The 22,190-nt window shown below is 36.9% G+C and overlaps 1 protein-coding gene across 1 annotated transcript in view; it reads right to left on the bottom strand.

Annotated features, from left to right (window-relative positions):
- The window catches only part of LOC135079451 (mucin-2-like), an 83,786-nt gene that overhangs the window by 2,906 nt on the left and 58,690 nt on the right, over positions 1-22,190 (bottom strand). The window contains exons 3-10 of the mRNA XM_063974115.1: positions 18,730-18,819; positions 16,540-18,564; positions 14,933-16,401; positions 4,670-4,849; positions 3,674-3,910; positions 2,487-2,624; positions 1,719-2,004; positions 331-516 (exon numbers count right to left, since the gene is read on the bottom strand). Of these exons, the coding sequence (XP_063830185.1) occupies positions 331-516; positions 1,719-2,004; positions 2,487-2,624; positions 3,674-3,910; positions 4,670-4,849; positions 14,933-16,401; positions 16,540-18,564; positions 18,730-18,757 (4,549 nt within the window). The 5' untranslated portion in view covers positions 18,758-18,819. The remainder of the gene's footprint in view (positions 1-330; positions 517-1,718; positions 2,005-2,486; positions 2,625-3,673; positions 3,911-4,669; positions 4,850-14,932; positions 16,402-16,539; positions 18,565-18,729; positions 18,820-22,190) is intronic.

The raw sequence follows: 22,190 nt of genomic DNA, 5'->3' as shown, positions 1-22,190 counted from the left end.
AATAGTCTATCCACTTTCAATCTCGCAAGCAGCCTTCATCCATCCCAGCTTGCCATTGTTAGCGTTGCTCCGTTGCATCATCTCCCCAGCGCGCGAGTATATATTGTCAATCACCGAGAAGAGACTTGGTCCTTTGACCAGTACCACTTTCAACATGTCCACGAGAAATAGATGGTCGTAACTCCCCAGTGCGAGCACACAGGCCGCATTCTTTGGCGTAAAAAAGACCTGCCTAACTGACGACACTAGCGCAGTTATTAACACTCGTACCGGGCGTAAAGAGTCTAACCAGACACTGTCTTCTTAACTAAACCAGGATGGTCTCCTCACCTTCAATCTCGGAAGCAGCCTTCATCCGTCCCAGCGTGCCATTATTGGCGTTGCTCCGACGCATCATCTCCTCGGCACGCGCGGGCGAGTACACATTGACGCCATTGCCCGCGGCGTCGTCGCTGCGCAGCTTCGACAGGTTGTTGAACGACGAGCGGTTCTGGTCGCCGTATATTACTTCTACTCCTGGAAAAGGGAAAATGTTTGTGTAGATTTCTGCCAGTGGTCTGCAGCCTCGGCAAACGAATGTTGCATCGTCTATAACAGATCCATATTCTAATGTGCACCAGAGTTAACTGACATTGAAACGGCAAGGCTAGTTTATTTTAGCTATTTTCATAGTATAATGTCATACGGCATATTGTTGTGGGGCTCAGCTGCGGACATTGAAACTGTGTTCGTTCTGCAGAAGAGAGCAGTGCGGGCCATTTATAACCTTGGACCCCGATTTTCCTTGAGAGAATTCTTTAAGGAGATTAATATACTGACAGTAGCTTCACAGTTCATTTATGAAAACCTTTTATATGTTCGCAAAAATATAGATCAATTTACTAGAAAGAGTGATTTACACAAGTTCAATACAAGAAACAAAAATAAACTTGCCGTTCCAAATTTCAGACTGCACAAGATTGGTAATTCATTTATGGGGAAATGTATTAAACTTTTCAATAAATTACCACAAACTGTTGTAGAATTGCCCATTCATAAATTTAAAGCACATATCAAAAGCACCTTAATGAAAAAGGGCTACTATAAAGTTGATGATTATATAAAGGATAAAAATGTTTGGAATGTTTAACTACCTAGCTCGCATTAATACTTATGACTATAATTTGTATATTTTAAAGACTGTAAAACCTTGAAAAGGAGGCTGACAATAGTGACTGAGTTTCTTGCGCTGCTTCTTCTCAGCACTGGCCCATTTATTGTCCCGAAGCAGTGGTAGGATTAATATTGGGACGTGTAAAAGCGCTTTTTTAAAGCCTATTTGCAAAAATAAATGAATTTTATGAATTTATTTTAGTTATTCCCAATGAGATCTGACAGGGTTTTTTATGCATGCTGTAAAAAGTATGCGTTATCATAAGCATCGAGCAAGACCTCGGGATACTCTCAACTCTTTGATTATTTGAGGAGAATCTCCAAACTTATCTCTAAGAGTTATATTACATTTAGGTACTAAATCATTCAGCCAAATGACGTCCACTGCTGGACAAAGGCCTCCTCCAAGATTTTCCACAATGCACGGTCCTGCGCTGCCCGCATCCATCATCATTCGTTCCTTCGAACGAACGAACGAACTAAATCATTAGGAATTGTATGATGCTTGATTCTTTTGCATGGGTTACAAAAAAACTTATGAAGCTCCCGTCTTTTCATTCACATACCTTCTTCATCGTATTCTTTGGCAGTCTGCGAGATCTTCATATAGCTCCTCATCTCGGACAAGAAGTCTATGACCGAGTCATAGTCATCTGGTACTCCTTTGGCCGGCCAGAAGTACCAGAGGTGAGTGACCTCCCTCCAGGTCCTTGTGGATAGGTTGATGAGCTGTACGCTGGAGACAGCGTACTTGTCCCGTTGTTCTCTCTTCTTGAGTATGATCTGGAAGTCTCCAAAGGTCCGCTTGTTGTCTGATATCTCGGACGGTGGGAGGTACTCGTAGCATTTTTCCTGGAAAATAAAAAGAAGTCAATATTAGTTTTTGGTTACGTTTAAGTTAATAAGTAATTTAAATAAAGGCCTAGTGGTGGTTACATCAAATTGAATAGTGTGTTCTGATAATATGTGTCTAGTCCTATATTTTTTTTTTTTCAATCAGGAAATGCTTTGCGCAAACCTACTGGCCAATGAGGGTTTTTCAAAAATTACTCCGTGTTTTGTAGGTCACGTCACGTTATGCTATCGTCCCAATTAAGTCATTTCAGAGTTTTGTGGCTACCTACGTTATTGAAGAAGAATTTTCCTGGCTAAAACTGATTTTCAGTGGCGTATATTTAGGCTTTTGCGTTTGTCGCGGTAGTGGCGCTGCAACTGCCCTTTAGAAATTATATGAAAAATAGCAGTGGTGCAGCAAGCACGCCGTGGTTGTAGTACGCTTTTTCACGACTCTAAATTGAAGGCACTCTCACTCTCTTCTAATAGTAGTCACTCACCACCCCATTCTCCATGTACTCAGTCAGCATGACTACGAGTCGCGAGTTCTGCTCCCAGATCATCCGCCAGAAGTCTATTACAGTGTTTGGGAGAGGCGCCTGGCACGCGATGTAGTAGTTGCGAATGTTGCCGGGGCCCTGAAAATATGAAAAATAAGTTTAAAAACAGTATCATTAGAGAAATATTTCGGTATCATAGAAAAAATTTCAATCAAAATCAATCAACAGCCCTTTACAGTCCACTGCTGGACTATGAGCCTCCTCCACTATAGTGGAGGGATTTGCCATAATCCCCACGCTTGGCAGGCGGGTTGGAGATCGCAGTTTAAAAGATTGATGTTTTTCAGAGAGCGCTGCTGCCCGTTCTCTGTTTGATGTGTAGTCCCTAAGTCGCCTCTTACGACACCCGTGGGAAGAGTAGGGGTTGGTGACAAATGTATTCTACTCTGCCGTCACCACACGGCTAGAAAAAAATTATTGCATTTAAAATTAAGTTTAAAAACTACAGTTATTTTTATATGAATTGACTTCACTTAAAGCGAAAGTCTGATTACTATAAATTGCCTATCAGCAACAACTTAGTAACTAGGTAGGTAATTGTAACTGCCAAACGATCATAGCAAATGTTGTGATAGGGATAGAGACATGCCATTTTTAGTTTTACAAAAGTAATACGATAGAAAATAATAAAAAGTAATAAAAACCATCTGTTATAGGGGCATTTTTTGGAGAAATTTATCAAATAACCAAAAAAATACGAATTTTTAAGCAGATTTTTTTCAAAAAGTATCATTTTTTATTATTTGTTGGCATTTTTTGTGTATTTTATGTATTGTTTTAGTATTGCCTGTTATTTAGCATTATTGCTGTTTTTATTTTATCAGGATATACCGCTTAGTTTAAAAGTTATTACGTTTTCTTTACAATAAGTAATTGGAAGAAAAAAAAATTCTATAAAAAATTTAAAAAAAATCTCAAAAATTTTTTGACCTCTTTTTTGTCGATAAAAATAGGTCTAGTTTCATCTATTTTCATATGTACACTTTAACGTGACTCACACTGTATACATATAGATGTAAAAGGTAATAGTTAATTGTTCCTAAAAAGCTTCGAGAAATCAATACTTATAAGAAATAATTAATATCAGAAGTAAAAAAAGTAATATTAAAGGGAAAGATTGCACTCACAGTAACAAAGTTCGCATTAATATACTCCGTGGTAGGATCGTTCCCGATCCTCTTCAGCGGGACCCTGGTCTCGGGCAGCGGCAGGACATTGGAGTACCGGTTCTTGTCCTCACACCCTGGAGGCACCTCATCAGGCCTGACCGTCACCGAGGGGATCTCCGCGAACTCCGCCGTCATGGAGTCGATATCCATCGCGAAGTTAGCCAGCGCCGCGTATTGCATGGGGTGGGATGTCACCTGGAATGAGTTAACATTATAATTAGGTATGGTGTACAGTCAATGGATATTCAGTCACAAGGGGTTAACGGAATCTCATATCACGGTATACTTTCAAACAAACACTTGAGATTGCCATAAACTTTTCCTTCCCGCAACTATAACTCATATGTAGTCAAGGCCTACAGCTTTATCGCTAAATCAATTTTATTTAGTGAAGATCCAACTAGAGATGAAAGGACTCGAGTCTTTTAAGTCCTTTAAGTTAGGACTAGACTCGATTTTCAAGACTCAACTCTTTACTACGCTGAGAGAACTCCAGTCATTACAATAAGACTCGGGAATAAAACGACTCGAGTTCTTTATTATAAGACCCCCAATCAAATGGTTCGATCTTACTTTACATTAAAATACGAAAATAGATGACACCACAATTCTTTAGTATAAAACTGAACTGAAATATTTAGAACATCTATGTATCTTTCCCGTAGCTCCTCTTTCTGGCTCGCAGTCGGTGGTTACCTTTACGATGGTCCACGCTAACTCTATCCAGCCTCCATCCAGCGACACCTTACGCCCGCACCCCCGACTCTCCCATTCAAATTCCTACCTCGTCATCATAGGCCGGGTTCCCGTAGCTCCTCTTGCTGGCCCGCAGCCGGTGGTTGCCCTTACGATGGCCCACGCTGACGCTGTCCAGGCTGTAGGCATCCAGTGACACCGGGCGTGCAGCGTTGCACATTTATGCCCTATCCCCGTCCCAACCAGTGAAGTTCCTACCTCGTCATCATAGGCCGGGTTCCCATAGCTCCTCTTGCTGGCCCGCAGCCGGTGGTTGCCCTTACGATGGCCGACGCTGACGCTGTCCAGGCTGTAGGCATCCAGTGACACTGGTGTGCAGCGCTGCGCATACACGCCTCGACGCCCGCGCCGCCGGACTACCAACTGGAATGGGCAATACTACGTAGAATTACATCTATACTACGAAAAAGCTTTCTGAATCATATTTTGCTGATCTTCTGTGTCCAATCTTAAAATTTCTAATCATATTAGCAATAAAGGCAATGATATTATATAAAAACAAAAGTTCTATAATATCATTGAATAAAGGTAAATAGTTAAGTACTAAATATTATTGTTAATGATAAAAGATCATAATGTTTCGACTACATTTAACTAGAACAGCCGTTTGGAAATAATATGATTTCAATAGTAATTGAAACCGAAAACAAAATACTTCAAAAAGGGTCTATGGCACTTAGTTAAGTAGTACTTTAAAACCATTTTTAAAACTACAAAAACCAACACACTTGAATAATAATATCTAAAAACACGCTGTATTTCTAGGGTTTCTGATTTCTCGACCTATTTTTTTTCTCGAGTTTCGGGAATTCTCGAGGCCAAAGTCTCGAGTTTTCTCGGGTCTCGAGTCTTTTAATTAAAATTGTTGAAATCGGTTGAAATTTGATAAAAACACAGGTTTTTTTAAATCTAATATACAAAAAAACTAAAACCCAACTACGTAAAACTTAACTGAAAAGATAGAAACAAGACAAAGTGTTCATAAAATGCAGTCGGAGACATAAATGACTATTTTTTTTTGTTGGTGATAAGTAGTTGGTGATAAGCCGTGTGGTGACGGCAGAATGGAATACATTTGTCACCAACCCCTACTCTTCCCGCGGAGGAGGCTCATAGTCCAGCAGTGGACTGTAAAGGACTGTTGATGATGATATGATGATATAAGTGTTTGATGCCTCCAACTACATTTGTGAACACTTTGTCTTATTTCTATCTTTTCAGTTCATTTTTACCCAGTTGGGTTTTTTGTTTTTATTTTTTTTACACTTTGTCTTATTTCTATCTTTTCAGTTCAATTTTACCCAGTTGGTTTTTTGTTTTTATTTCATTTTTTCAATAGTATTTTTATTTCAATCTTTTAGTTAAAGAGCATACATTTTGCAAGCTATTTAAAAATCCTTTATTGATACCCCACTCGATAGGTTTTGAGATATTTTTTTAATACATATTATGGCGCCAAAAATCGGCCATTTTTATATTTTCCATAATTATACCCAGTGTCACTCTCACAGTTAAAACAAATCTAACGATACCTCACATGCCATAGTTTATTGAGTTTCACAATATGGCGTCTGGTAGTCGCCATATTGAATTTTTACTAACGTCATGTGTTTAGTGACACTCACCGGACTTTAAGAGAAATCGATTGACGTGCGAATAATAAAAATCGACCCAATAGTTTGGTCTCTATAGTGCTTCAAAAACATACATACATAGGCTGTTAGACACATTACCACTCCTTTGCGTCACGCAGTCGGGTAAAAAAGGAAAGAGTAGACCAGTCTAAAAGCAACGTTAACCTATTAAATAATTAAAAACTTACTTTTGTCTAAGAAAATAGGCTTTCAAGAATATTAAAAGCTTCAAATTCGAAACTCGAGAATTCTCGAGCTCCGGTAATTTTTTTCTCGTCTCGAATAAAGCCAAATTTCTCGAGTTTTCTCGAGTTCGAGAAAGCTCGAGCAGAAACCCTATGTATTTCCAACATTTTTACCCGACTGCGCGACGCAAAGGAGTGGTAATGTGTTTATTGGTGACAGTTTTTACTGTTTTCCCGATGTATTTATATTGCCGTGAAATATTCATTTATTGAATTCTTTAAAACTTTATACAAAACTATCTAGACACAAGTAGGCAGGCAATAAAAATGATCTAAAATTACAAATTTTAAAGATTCTTTGAGATTGAGTGTAATTTAAACTATAGTTATTTAAATTTGAGTTAGACTAATTTGATTATTGTTATGTCTAACGCATTCTTCATTCAGCTCGTTATACCGAGTCAGCAAGGAAACATAAAAAGAATTATAAACAGAAGTTATCAATGAATGGTTCGCTCGTTCAGCGTTCGCAATTCGCATGTGACCACAGTGCATTGAGACGCAGTAGATTAAGTTTTATTATATAAATCAATAAGCAATCATTGCAAAATAGGAAATAACAAAGACACGATGGCTTCTCTAGACAACGGAATCGTATTTTATGATAGAATCTTTCGTTAAAGCTCTACAAACTGAACTTGAATTTAGATAGACAGTCTAAAATACGTTTGTGTAACGAAGGCCAGCGCAGACCCATGAATTAATTAAGCATGTAGGTACCACTAAAACTAATCGATTTACGAGTATACCTATAACCAAACCAACAGCATCAGGCTATGCAATGGTTGCGGAAAAAGAGCACCTACATAAGATTCCACAGTGCTTAGTTTAATGTGACTACCGTCCGTATTGTACTAAAGTAGAGAACACCACGGAACTAGAGAACAAAGAAATGTGATGCATTTATACAAAAAGTATTTTAATACTGAAAATATGTAGTTTGGAATATGCACTATTGTGCCTGGAAGGCGCTAGACGCAGGCCGCTACCAACCAGGCAACATGGAAAGCATTGGGGAGGCCTATGTTCAGCAGTGGACGTCCTATGGCTGAGAATATGATGATGAGGATGATGACTATTGTGCCTAGATAAAAACTGCCCCTAGTCTGTAGTGGTGTGTTGAAGATGTCACCACGTACCACAAAATAGTTCTAAGAGACTAGACCTACTGAATCTATTTTGTGCTATGACGTTTCATCGTTATGACTCAGAGAATAAAGCTCTCTATTGTAAACAAGCAACGGACTTTTGTAACGATACGGCTTAGTGGAAGCTATTTGTATGATTTAGAGATAAGAGAGCTCAAATTTGATTCTATGTAGAGACAAATTAAATTAACATTTATGCTCGGAACCACATTTAAAATTAAACGTAAACTATAATTTTCTCTCGAAATATTGAAATTCAACCATACTTATACAAGCCACTTTACTCTTGATTGAAAATTCAAATAATCTATTACTTACAATAAAGTTGCTTCTGAAAAGTTTCTAAACCTATCATTATTCTTCCCCACACAATAACATAAAAAGTAAGCAGTTACCGTATCATATTTAAAACAATATTTAACTACAAATTACTTATCTATGTATACTATATTGATTTCAGTATAAATGTGACAGTTAAAACTTTCAAGATCGCAGAACTTACATAGAGCGTCATGCTTAAGAAAATATGGGATTCAATCGTGCGTATACTAATTAAGAATATTCTTACCGCGAATAAGCGCCCGCTAGCGAAAACGTAGGCACAATTTCATAAAATTACAGAATTTTTAACAGCAATTAAAATACCTCAGTCCGATTCCCAAATGTTCAAATACTCCAATTACCTCCACTCCAACTAAACTCCAGTGTCAATAAACATGTCAAAAACCAAATTGGCACTTAAACCTTGGGACTGAGTGAAAAAGTGTCACATTCGAGAGCTAGTATGCGAGCACTTGAAATTACGAAAGTTTAATTTATGGTGAACCCTACTTGGAGTGGTTCCATTGTACGAAGAATGCTCGCACGATATTTTGTCGTTTCGCTTTTGGATATGCTGCTAAACAGTTTGTATCAAAAACTTGTAGTTGAGAAGTACATTCACTATACATTAATAGATTGAACATTATTTATTTCAAGAGATCAATTCTTAACATTAATAGAATTCGATTATTTTTCTTTAAAAATTTGCTTAAAATAAATAGATTTAATCAAATCTATGAAAAATAAAGTCAATCTTCAAGAAGAAGGCTGTCGAACGCTACAGAGTAGTGTAAAATTAAATGGGTAATAAACTTAGCAAAGTCATTAAAAGATGGGAAGATTCAGATTAGAGTTTTCATTATTATCAAGGTAACTCTAGTACGATACGATAACTCTAGTATAATATCTAGAGTAAGTAACCTTATGATTAATCCATAATAATTAACCTGCTTAGGTTTTAACCATAAAGGACATTTTTAACCAAAATGTTACACAAATCCAAATATTTCAAACTATTTTTCTTTATTTCTTCAAATAATATTAACAAAAAAAGCCGTGGTTCATAGACAATGGAACCACGCACCAAGGTCCGTCATCAGGCGAGCTTTGTTTATAATTCTCGTTGTAAAAACATCCTCTACGGCGATACTGGCGACACCTACAGCTTAGTAGAAACGTAGTTACAACACTAGCAACGAGAAAGTACGGGTTTGACTGACTGTGTAGAAGAGGGTTTGACATGAATAAAAATGTAACTTCGTGGAAGTTTGCAGTGGAAATTTATGTGTTAGAAATCTCTAGTTACTGTTTGTGTCAATTTGTGTCAGATTTTTTTTTTAAAGAAAATGTCGGTATTTTATGACAACTCTACCTTTGCTTTCAGAAATAAAAGTAATGCCTTGTTTTCCCAAATTAAGTATTTTTTCAGTCTAATAGTACCTATATTTTGAAATTTTACTAAATCTAAAATAGAAGATGAAACTTTTACCGTCGTCCACGTAGATACTATAAAGAGAAAGATTCTACAAACTATAGTCCGCCTATGAGCTGATTGTAGAGTTCTATCAAAATCCATCCCCAAGTTTTCTTGCAAGCAAAGGAGTAACAAACATATTTTCATCGAAACTTTAGCCTGTAATAGTGGTTGTGTGGTAGCGTATACGCATCACTTTTTACCCAGTACTTTCGTCCAGCCGTGCCCGTTTTGCAGCGCGCACATTTCCCCGCCCTAGCGCGGTACCGGCGCGCGCGCAGGTCCCTCACTCCCGCGCCAATCACCTTACCGCACTCTTGTTTACATATTAGGGACTACAATTTTTGGGGCTTCAAAGTAAAATATTTTACATTTATTTATTTTGCCTTCAGTAGTACTCATTTCAATTTATTTAAAAATTTTTGGAAATCAACGTTTTTAGTAACAATTTTATAGCTTTTATTTAGAATTGTGATAATTTAAACTAATTTTTGTTAGTGTGTTCAAGATTCTTCAAACTTTTGGTAAGTTCTTTTTATATATTTTTTTTTTACTTTGTGTTTATTTATTTTTTTGTCTTTATAATATTTGTTAATATTTAAATACACCAATCGAAATCATCAAATAACATAATGTATTTTCAGTACCTACGTGAGTAAACAATTTAAATAATTTCTTAACGCGGAACCATTGATGAAATTACTTTTTGGTCTAAAAATTTCAATTATCTCACTGAATTATGCATTTCAGTTTATATCGAGTTTAGCATTATGAGTAAATATACGAGCTGTGAGTCTTTCAAAGTCTTAAAGGCCTATGCTTTTTAAAAATCACTTCGCATAGTCGAAACTAAAATGTCCCTACTATCAACATTATCTTCAAAGAAGCTTTGGAAAGCTTTAAGCTTCGACCCGTAGATAAACACAGTTTCAATTCCTTCTGCAAATTACTTTGGAAGATAATTTTATCGGCGCTTATCGTTGAATTCTTATGAATGACTGTACTGATAACAGGCACATATTTTTTCTACACAATGCACAGTGGTGTGGCGGCCTATTTGTACACATTTAACACTAGCGATTCGCCCTGACTTCGTTCGGGTAGCACTAGGCTCGCAAAATTAATCTGAACTAAAATTACAGCTTCAGAATTGTTAACTTAAAATTTTCGTGGGTAATCTCTTTTAAAATCAGTTTAAACACGAATTCGGCACGGTTTTCATTTATACTTGAATTGGACTTGCGAATTTCATTTCCAAATCTCAACACCGAAATAAATCTTCAGAATGCAAAATTCTAAGTTTGATTGCCTACTACTGTAACGTAAACTGTTATAATCCCATTATGTGTTATTACAGCACCCACCCGCCTTGCCTCTAAATAAAATAATATAAAATAGTAAAGCTAATTATAGCTGCCTACAGCTTTAATTGCTTGGAAAATATTGCTTCCTTGAAATATGACTGAAAATAAATTGCGTACACTCGCAACAAACAAGAAATTTGATAGAGCTTCAAAAATTGCATTAAAATTTTGTGTATCAATAAAAAGTAAAAATTTCAGATTCAGAAAAGGCAAATTGTAGTAATAAAGTCTGTGTTCGTATACATTTAATGTATTCAAAGTTATCCAAGATACTGAAGATGCTGAAAGGAAATGAAAGCTTTCGCACAGTTAAAAAAAGTTAGATACACATTTTTACATTAATTTTAAATAATGTATTTTCAACAAGGTTTTGATTAGTTTATTAACTAGTACATAGCAATTTGTGTTTCACTGTATTATTGGATTGTGAAAGAAAGAAATAAAAGCTTTATCATTATTATTGCCTAAGGCGGAAAGTCTCTCAGCAAGCGAAATCGTCATGGGTTTAATTCCCGCCTTTAGGCAGTTCCGATTTTTTCAAGTTATTTATAATTTTCAAATTAGGATGTCCTAACCAAACAATTTAGGTATTACGAGTAGGTAATCAAAGTGTGTTTTAACTAGAAATTTAACTACCACTAGACGGAGACGTTAGCTATTCCTGAAAGAATGCAAAGCCCACCCCGCAGCAAGATAAGGCAATTAAGACTGACCGACATCCGCCGTGATAACGGGTGTCCGGTGCGCAGGAGTCGCGTTGCGGAATGTTAGTGTTACGGCTGTAACCGTAGTACATAGGAACTTCTTGGTACGCGGGCTTAATGGGACTTATCGGTACAGCACATCACTAGTCGGCATTATTAATTTATGTTGCTGTAAAATGAGTACGCTCCAGCCAAAAATCTCAAGGCAGAAACCGAGGCTATCAAATACGAAATACCTAATTAGAAAATTAAAGCCGAATCGCGATAGTAACAAAAGTAAAGAGGTAGGTAATTTGTATGTTTTTGGTTTATAAAAATCGTATCCCATGTGTAAATTTTCTAATTTCATTTCTATTCGTTCTAACTATTTTTTCCCATTTAAATACAAGTTAGATACGCCTTGTTTGTTGTTTAAATATACATGTTAATGGGATACCTATTACTTGGATTAACCTAGGTATTGTATAAAGCCCATCAGGTTACCTTACTTTACTGTTACTTTATTGATACAAGTTACCTTACCTATATTAAATTAAAATAATTTCAAATCATGCCTTAGTTGTAACAAAAAAACAAACAAAGCTCAAGTCTTTGCTTACAATAATAATTATTGCTCAGCATCCGCTGCCAATGCTGACAATGTCATCACAGCGCTGATTGTTTAGCTTATTTCGACAATGCCTTCCTAGAAGTTTTAATTAGATTAACTTATAAACAGACGGCTTTTGTTTAGTGGTTAAATATAAACAAAAGGAATGAGTGAGGATGAAAGATCAAGTTATTTTATTTCTCAAAATTGTTAACCTCGTAGTCATTCATTTATTATTTAATCAACGAGTAGAAGAAAATTCAATATAAGATCTACCGTACGAAAGTATTTTTCCCAAGTCCAATCTTCCATCAAAGGAAACTAGGCATCTTTACAGCCAAAGTAAATTAAAAAATATTCTAGATTAAAACTAAAACTAAAACGTGTGGTGACGGCAGAGTAGAATACATTTGTCATCAACCCCTACTCTTCCCACGGGTGTCGTAACAGGCGACTTAGGGACTACACATCAAACAGAGAACGGGCAGCAGCGCTCTCTGAAAAAACATCAATCTTTTAAACTGCGATCTCCAACCCGCCTGCCAAGCGTGGAGATTATGGCAAAACCCTCCACTTTAGTGGAGGAGGCTCATGGTCCAGCAGTGGACTGTAAAGGGCTGTTGATGAAAACTAAAATTATTTTAGTATAATTTTTCCAAGTAAAAATAACATTATGAGTTTTATTTTTGCGAAACAATAATATGAGTTATAACTTTATTAATAACTTTATTTGATACGAAAATTGGGACATTATGAATGGTTTCTCTTATATAAAGTTTAATCAGTAATTTTGTCGCAAAGTTCCTGGTAGACGAAAGCTTTTTAAAAGACGGGGTTTCCCCGGCAAGATGGCCGCTAGCGATATAAAGTACAAAGTCGCTCTTATATCCTCAATAATAAGAGCAAGCTGATGATGTTTCTGTTATGTAGCATTATTAAACAAAACTAATTCATGTTCGTCATTAAGTAGTCAAAAAACCAATAGCCAAATACTTATTACTTTTAACAGAATTGAATGATACTTGTAGTTTAAAAATAAACATTACTCCTCTTTTTTTTTTCAGATCTTCGGTCATTTGCTGAAGATGATGGAAAAATGGTATCTCGGAGCGCATATTCTTACGAGGTAAGTACACCATTAGAATGTAAGTTACTAAACTGGTATTTAAGATTTTCTTTGGCACAGTCGATATCACGCAAACTATTGTTGTCAAACTGTCCTATTCTCGATTGTAACTTTTTATTTCTTTTAACTTATTCCAACTTGTCTTTACTTGTGTACTTCTTTATTTACATAATATTCCTAACCACTAAAACGGAATATTTAGCTCCTTCGAAGAGTCGCCGTCAATCTACAACGTTCCCCAAAGTAGTGAACGTAATTTATCGTGAACCTTAATACATAGATATTATGCTCATTACTTTGGATTACGTTGTAAGGATTACCATCAGCATTACAAGAGAAAAAGAAATAGAAACGCCCTTCAAGTACCAGCGAATCGAGATCGAAATCAATAAATTGTTACTGAGGTCTCATACGACCGCTTAAAGTTCCACTGGGTATGTGGCAGTGAGTGAGGCACTGAGCTTGTAGAACTGATGGCCATTGGGGCAGAAAAGTTCTTGAGCGACAATCACGGACCGGAAAACGTGGAATAAGCAAGCTCCCAATCGGGGGACTGAGGATCTGGTGAAGGTCGCAGAAAGTACATAAACGCGGACAGGGCACGACCGGTCGTTGAAGAAATCTGTGGAGGAGACCTTTGCCCAACAGTTAATGGAATTCGGTTGAAACAAGATACGACGATTTCAGGAAGATTCTGAAGGATATTTTCCTCGGTGAAGACCAAAGTGACAGAGAAAATTAAACCTCTTGCTAGGAGAAAGAACGCTGCACTTCATAGAAATAGGTATGACTCTTCACAAACTGAGTGCATTACAAACATAAATCTTTAAATACTTAACATAATTATTATTTTACATGTAGAGCTCTAATTTAAATTAGGTACTAAAATTGTATTGTTTGCACCCTTTAGTTTCTGTGATGTATAGTTTTCACCGTACATACTGTTGTATTTTTACTGTTTCAGGTTTGCGGTTACTTCCTTAAAATGCTGAAAAGATGGTGAACCGGCGCGCACATTTGTAAGAAGTAAGTAGGAATAATAAAAACAATTATAACTTAATTACAATAGTATTCAGGTTTTTTTCTTAGGCCCAGTCGATTACTATCGATATCAATAGAATAATTTGTCATTCTGTGGTAGGTTGATTTGCTATCAATCTACCACAGAATGACAAATTATTATATTGATAGCTTACCGTTCTTTCTCTTGTCTACATAATTGTCTTAACTTTATGACGTCCTATAAAACTTCTCATGACTTTTTTACATATTCCTAACCACTACATTATTCAGTTTCAGGTTCCGCCGAAGAGTCGCCGTCAATCTACAACGTTCCCCAAAGTAGTGAACGTAATTTATCGTGAATCTTAATACTTAGATATTATGCTCATTACTTTGGATTACGTTGCAAGAATTACCATCAACATTTCAACAGAAGATTCTGAAGAAAAAAGAAAGAAAAAGAAGCTTAGCAAGAATAGAAGAAGGAAGATTTTGATACCGTAAAAGTGGTCACTGTTTTTGTTATATTTACTCATGTGGTAAAACTATTTCCATTATGTAACTATGTTCTTAACTTTAACTATGTTTTGAATTATTATTATTTCCGTGGATTTTCTTGGCTTTTAATTGTTGTTATATTGGAACTGAAAAACTGCACCGATACGTCACATAAATGTCTATTTTATCAGATCTACCTACTTGCCATAACTACTTTTCTAGACCTTTACTTTTTTACAGTAGAAAGTAGGTATTTCGGTTTGTGGCATAAAAGGTAATATTCGTGTGTTTTAAGATACACTTCTTTACGATTTTACAATATAAATGTTCATTCAGTTAAACATGCAAGTACTTACCAATAATCCAATGAGCAATATCAGTGCTATGACTCCAATCGTGCTGACTGCAATGGCTATGGCAGCTCCAGATCCATTCTCATCATCTCCCGACACCTGTGGGATCGCCTCCGTAGTCATATCACCGAAACTTCCAAGATCTTCCAAACTATTCACAGACTTAGTTCCAAACTCAGTCGTAGAATCAACTATGTTTTCATCATCACTAGTGGTCACTTCTGATACTCTAGCGTTTTGCTCATTTTCAGTGGTAGTCTCTGCACTTATAGATGTTACAATTTCAGTAACAGTTTTCATAGTCGTTTCTTGGTGAGTCACAGCCTCTTGAGTTGAAGTTTTGGAATCTTGAGTTATAACTTCATTGCTATCGCTGTTCTCTTCTGACGTGCAATCTGATTCTTCCGAAGAAGTTTCTATAGCTGTTGGGGTACCTTGTTCTGTTGTTGGTTTTTGTCTTTCAGTGTTGATCTCAGTAACTATTTCTGTCACAATTTCAGTTACAATCATAGTAGTTTCTTCCTTAGCCTCAGTCGTAGGACTGGCTGTCTCTGTACTTGTCGCCTCTGTAGTCGTAGTGGTAGTTGTAGTTGTGGTAGTAGTTGATAAAACTGGAGTTGTTTGTTCTTCAGTTGTAGTTGCAATTGTCTCTGTCTCTGTAGTTTCTGGTATTTTCGTAGTAATGTTTTCAGATATTTGAGACGAGATTTCCATAGGCGCTGGTGTTTCCGGATCCGTAGTAGTCATCTCTTCAAGTTCTTCTGTAGTTGTGATGTATTTAGGTCGGTAAGTAGTGACAGGTGTGTCCTCCATTGTTGTCATCATGGTTCTAGTAGGAACTACAGGATGCCAGGAATATTCAGTTGTTGTTTCTGTTGGTTCATTTTCTTCACTTTCAGTAACCGGCTCAGTAGGTACGTACGAGAATCTGATTGTAGTTATTTCATAGTCAGTAGTAGTAGGTAAGTTAGATATCTGTTCAGTAGTTTTGGTCTCACTTTTTTCTTCAGAACTGACGATGTTCTCATCATGGGGCGTAGTTATACCCGCTGGAAGTTTTGTGATCGATTCGAAACCGGTTGACTTGTTAGCATCAACTGGAGGAATTGTTTCTTCAGAAGCTTCCTGCGTTTGTTCCGTAGTTTTCACTGACTCAGTAGCAGGTATCCAAGTAGGCTTAAGTTTAGTAGTTTTATCAGATGAGTCAGATATTTCATTAGATTTTTCCGTAGTTTTAATTGAGCCGTTACTGCTTTGCTCAGAAATGTTACTTTCAGCAGGCAGTTTCTCATATTTGGCTGCCTCTGTAGGTTTAGAGTCAACTGTTTCAGCCTTTGAAGATGTCGTGGCATACATCGGTCGCCATGGTAGCCTGTTTTGATCAATTTCAGTTATTTTCTTGGACACGATGTCATTATTCATAGTGTTGGTACTAGCCGAAGTTGTGGGGGCCGTGGTTACTTCTTTCTTTTCTGAAACAGGAAAAATGTATTTGATTTCGTTAATTGTTATCGTTAAAACTTTGTTACACAGGTTGTAATTGTTACTAATTTTGTGATAAGATAATTCTAAAAAAGTAAGTAGGTAAGTCATAAAAAAGAGTAAATTACCTAAAATCTCCCCAACTTTCTGCAGCTCGTTTTCATCAACGCTCTTCTGCGTCGGTATCGTTGCGTTAACAACTGCACTGGCCATCGACGGTGGACTCCGCAAACTGGCCAGCGCCCACGCAGTCAATGTCGGTGGTATCTCCAACTCGCTTATTCCCGTCTCATCTGACGAAGTAGTTCCAGATGCCGTGGTGTACTTCGTCGACCCTCTTTTCCATAGCGATGGAATACTGTTGTCAGATATCGACGGTGAATGGACAATCTTCTTGATCCCGCCTATGTCACTTTGCAAGACGGGGTCTATTTCTGAAGAAACTGTGGTCAGGGTGGTTTTATTTACAGCATTAGGTAGAGACGGACGGACAGTAGAGAACCTATCTTTGATACTGAAATGTTCTGAATAAATTGTAGTTGGATTGGTCGGTCGACTATATCTATTTGTGACGTTGCGTCTCGGTGCCATCCATATTGGCTTTGTTTTAGGAGTTGTGTGATGGAATCTACGCGGCGGTTGCCTATTGTTTTGATTTACTGTTGATTGCTCAGGTCTCTGCGTCACACTATTGGGAGAATCTTTAGAACCGCTTAGGTTAAGACGCTTAGAGTAACTTCGATTCCTGCTAAAGCTGCTTGAATATACTTTTATAGTCTTTTCAGTTGGCGATATACTGTTTTGTGTTGACATTGGGATAGGACTGGGAGAGTTAATAAAAACAGTTGGGATAAGACTAGAAAGAGGGAAGTAATTTGATGATTGTGTGGAAAACCCTTCAGTATTAGGATCTGGGAACGCTGGTTTTGTAGGAGCTGGTATCAGAGTTGCTTGAGTGGCTTTTATTGACGCCAGTTCTTCTTCAGCTGAAGTACTAACGGTAGGACCAGATAGCAACGTGTCGTTATCGCAGTCATCATCGTTCAAGTGATTTATAGCGTATGTTTCGGTGGACAAAACAGACATCTCGTAATAAATACTTGTACCGTGCACATCAGATAGCGCTTTATTTGCACTTCCCGCTTCTTCATTATCTAATAGTCGAATTTCTTTGGTATTCTTAATAATTACTGTTGATTTGTTACCGGGCGTGTTATTCCCTAAACTTTCTAGACCTATATTTTCTTTTACAACTTTGTGCACGTTTGTCACATTAGGTGGGGGTATTTTAGTGGCAACAGATGCCAAATTGCTTTCAATGCTTTTGGATATCTCTTTAAACTTTTTGTCGAAGAAATCGTTCTTTGGCGTAGTCAAATCACTATCGAAGTCGAAGAAGCTCTCTGATTTGTATGCTTCGTGATCTTTTGGGCCATAAGATGTGCCTTTTGGGAAAGAGGTAGAGAATCCACTGAACGATTCAGCACTAAAATCTTTCTTTTTATCTTTCTTCTCCGAGCTTCCTCGCCCGGTAAAAGAGCTGAAATCGTCATTATAACTAGGGATTGTAAAAAAGTTACTATCAAAAAATTTTCCAGACGTGAACTTCTCGCTGGATTTATTATCTTCCTCCTCTTCTTCTTCCTCTTCGTCTTCATATTCTTCTTCCGAATTTTCTACTTTAGCTTTTTCTGTTTTGACAGACATAGGAGTTGTCGAACTCGAAACTATTACTGGCAGTTTAGTTTTCTTATACGTTCTCATGCTGTCGATGATTTGCGCTGGCTTTTTCACCTCTGGCGTGGGTGTGACTATAATTAGAGATACTTTTGAGGCTTCAGTGGAACTTCTTACTTTTCGGGGAGGGCTTGCAGTGCTGGATTTGCTTTGGGTGTTGAATCTGACCCTTCCCCTGTCCTTGTACTTTGCGTTTTTCTCCGTGTGCTCTTCAGAAACTGCGTCTTTAGGATTAAGCTCGTTGAGAGAAGTGTCTGGTGTCTTGGCATTGTGCCTTTGCACCCAGTTGGTGGCGTTTACTCTGGCGTATCTGGTACTGCTGTCGTCTTTAAGCGAGGTCGAGTTCGTGTCGTGAGGTAAAGCGTTGCAAACGATTGTGCTGCTCAAGAGTAGTAGGTTTACTACTAATGCCGCACCTGGAATGGATAAATAAATAACTGGTTAGTTATGTAACATTTCATGTAGCAACAAGTTACGAGTAAGATTTCATTGTCTTGACATCCTTTTTAATGTCATAAAATATGGTCATTACGTAACATTAATAACTCAGTTTATAGCATAACTTTTAGTGAAATACGTACCGAAACATATTCTTACTGGTGACTCCATGATTATTTCATTTTGCTGTGGGCAGGTTCAATTACTCGTCCCGTAGCCACTCATGGTTGCTCCTGGAAGGAAAAAAACACCTATATAAAACACATGTTCATATTAATTTACAATATTAGACTTCCACGGGATATTTGGGGGTATAAATAAATAATCGTACCCCTTTCATCAGATTCGAACCGCAAGCACTGGTAAACATAATGTTAAATTACGTTTAGGAAATAGGAAGTTATTTTTACCGACATAATACAATTATTTCAAATTAATTTACACACATTTCAGGAGGTAACTTGAACTCATTACACTAATAGCCTTTTCTACAGCTGAATAATTTAATAATTATTCTTTTAAATCCGCATACATAAATTAACTAAACATCACTCGCATAAGTAAACAACATCTTGTTTATTAAACAAATTACACGCTTAATTTGTTCAATTTAATTAAGTATACGTTTTAATTTATCACTTTTAAACACGTGATAATTTGCAGAAACAGCAAATGACCCTTAACTGCTAGTTATTTAGCACATACCAATTTATTTGAAGACTAGAGCTACCTCGTAGGAAGACGGTCACGATTACGTTCGAACCATAACAAGATAATCGCTCTAGCACTTTAATGTAGTTGTTATAGGAGCGATTTTGCGACAGAAATGTATAGTCTAATATGCTGTTGACTATTCAATAACACCGTGGGAATAGCCTTACGTAACGGACAATATGGGGCATAGTCGGGGCATGCATGCGCTGTCGTCACATCTTGATTGCAGGATGATCATGCGAGATTTGAAACGTGCGGACGATTTGGAAATGGGATTTAAAAAATGCTAGAGGTAGCGCGAATGATGATTGCTTTTGAAAGAGTTGAGAGACGACAGTTTTTACACCGTAACTTTGGAACACGTTATATTTGTAGAGTCACTGGAATAGTGATGAGTTTCAGAGAAAATAATGTTCTACCTATCCATTTATAATGTGATACCCTTAAAACAGCTACAGACTTTTTATATCTGTGTACTTTATAAAGCCGCTGCTATTCAATCAATAAAGTAGCGATTGTCAATGATCGCCTTCAGAATTAAATACTTAATAAAATGTAGAGCATAATACAACATTATAACGTATTTTCCAGGAGCATTAAATGTATGTGTTCCTACTCGTATCTATCGACTGATTATGTTTTCTGTATTTCAAAATTACACGTGTTGACCTGCGAAATGAGACTGCGAACTGCTACTAGCTTGGTCCTTACTATCAACTTAACCTCAATGACCATGGGCGTGACCCAGATGCTCTAATTGCACTAATGGCAGTAAGTTCGACTCCCAAAAGGCGCTATGAAGTATCTAATACTATTTTGTACTCCAATATTTTACCTGTTAGGGCTCTTTTCCACGGAGTTATCCCTTTTTTGGCAAGATTTCGTTTAGTAATATACCTACGTGTTTGAAAAAAAGAAAGAAAGAAAGAAAGAAAGAAAGAAAGAAAGAAAGAAAGAAAGAAAGAAAGAAAGAAAATATTTTATTTGGCCCAACATATTAAACATAACGTTTCTTAATGTTTCTTAACGTTCACATGAAAACTTTAGCGGTGTCCCACAAAAACATATCCGTTCGATTTTTGAATTCGAATTTCTAACACATACACAGTTCACACGACAGTCCAATTTTGCGGGATTCTACATTACTGGATCCCGCAAAACGGGATTGCGGTAGGAAAGAGCCATTTGACCTGCGAGAGTGCGAACTTCGCTAGAGTCCTTGCTATCAACTTAACCTCAATGACCAGGGGCGTGACCCAAATGCTCTAATTGCACTAATGGCAGTTCGACTCCCAAAAAGCGCTAAACTTGGGCCTACTCATTAGCTACTCGTAGTTCAGTAGGTCAATGCAATTTGGTTGTTTTGCTATAGTTAAGGTGGTTCGGTATGATTATCCATTGGTATTGACCAAACTGTAGGGTTTCTGTAATGGTGGAAAGGAATGGTTGCCGAAAACTATTTCAGACCAGGGCCAGGGTTCTGAGTTTTAAACCACTTTTCCAAGTAAACTCGTCGCCCAATCGTTTTCCACTTTCTTATAATTAGTCCTTTCCTACTAATATCATAAATAGATGTCTGGATGTTTGTATAGATGTTTTTTACTCTTTCACGCAACAACTACTGAACGCATTTTGATGAAACTTTACTGTATTATTCTTCATAACGCAGAATAACATATAGGCTATAATTTATGACGATCTGTGATAAACTAAAGTTCTCGCGGGTGAAGCCGCCTTTAAGAGACTAGACAGCCTTTAATTTTCAATCGATTTCAATGTCGATTTTCATCAGTTCAGTTTTCATAGTATGGTAGAATCAACAAAATACGGAGAAGTATCACCTCACGGAACGTCCCAGCTAGATAGAGAAGTATTCCTTGTTAGGCCTAATTTGACGGCTCGATGGCACAGTTGCAACAAAGGTTTTGTTCTCAAACACGTTATTAAACAATAATTATGAACGATACTATCAAAATGTACACGCATTTGGGGTGCGCGGTAAGAATATTGTCCTTAATCGCGTAACATACATTTATTTGCTTTGATTTCATACTTCAGTAGGTCGTCGTAATTTTCCCTTTGTGTAGTCCTCGCCTAATGAGGGTTGCAGGTGTAATTTACGATAAAAAATCACGATATTCCATACTTAACTTACACACTTTTTATATCGTAAATCTACTAAAAGAATTTTACAAATATTATAACGTACAATCCAAATAACTTATCCTAAAAATAGCACACCGTCTTATAACTGGAGTAATCCAATAGCACCTTTTGTTAGGCATAAAAAGTTCATATTAAAAAAATTATAGCACTGAAAATATTTCAATGCAATAAAAAGGTCAGAGCACTAACTACTTAGTTACGATAGCGATGAATTAAGTATCTTAAGTTATTAATGTTATGAAGCGCTAAATACTTGCTAATGAGGATAATCTTGCTAAACTAACCGTGCAAAAACTAAACAACGATTAAAATATTTTTGCATAATCATTCTGGCCACGAAATAACTTTTTTCCGTGCAATAAGAGCTGACGACAAACATTCTTAGACCAAAAATACTCGTATTAACACAATCAACAAAATTCCTGTTAGGTATGTGTTACCAATTCCTGTTATGGGTCATTTAAAAATTAGGGATTGATGGTAAAAACGGGCATAATACTTAGATCAGAAGAAACGTTTTCGTTAAGCTCAGAAAGCTCAAGCTTACGCTCTCAAGTTACCCATTTCATTTTCTTCGTAATATTACGTTCGTAGTACATCACAAAGCATTTAAATGCCACCATCGTACTATATCCATATATTAGCGTATTTACTTAAAAATACGCGTGCAAATATGTATTCGATATTCATTCAAAACAGACGTTTCTAAATTTTAATGTCCATA

The sequence above is a fragment of the Ostrinia nubilalis genome, chromosome 16 (assembly GCF_963855985.1).
Source record: "Ostrinia nubilalis chromosome 16, ilOstNubi1.1, whole genome shotgun sequence".
NCBI classification, from domain to species: domain Eukaryota; kingdom Metazoa; phylum Arthropoda; class Insecta; order Lepidoptera; family Crambidae; genus Ostrinia; species Ostrinia nubilalis.
This window is presented reverse-complemented; position numbering and strand designations above follow the sequence as displayed.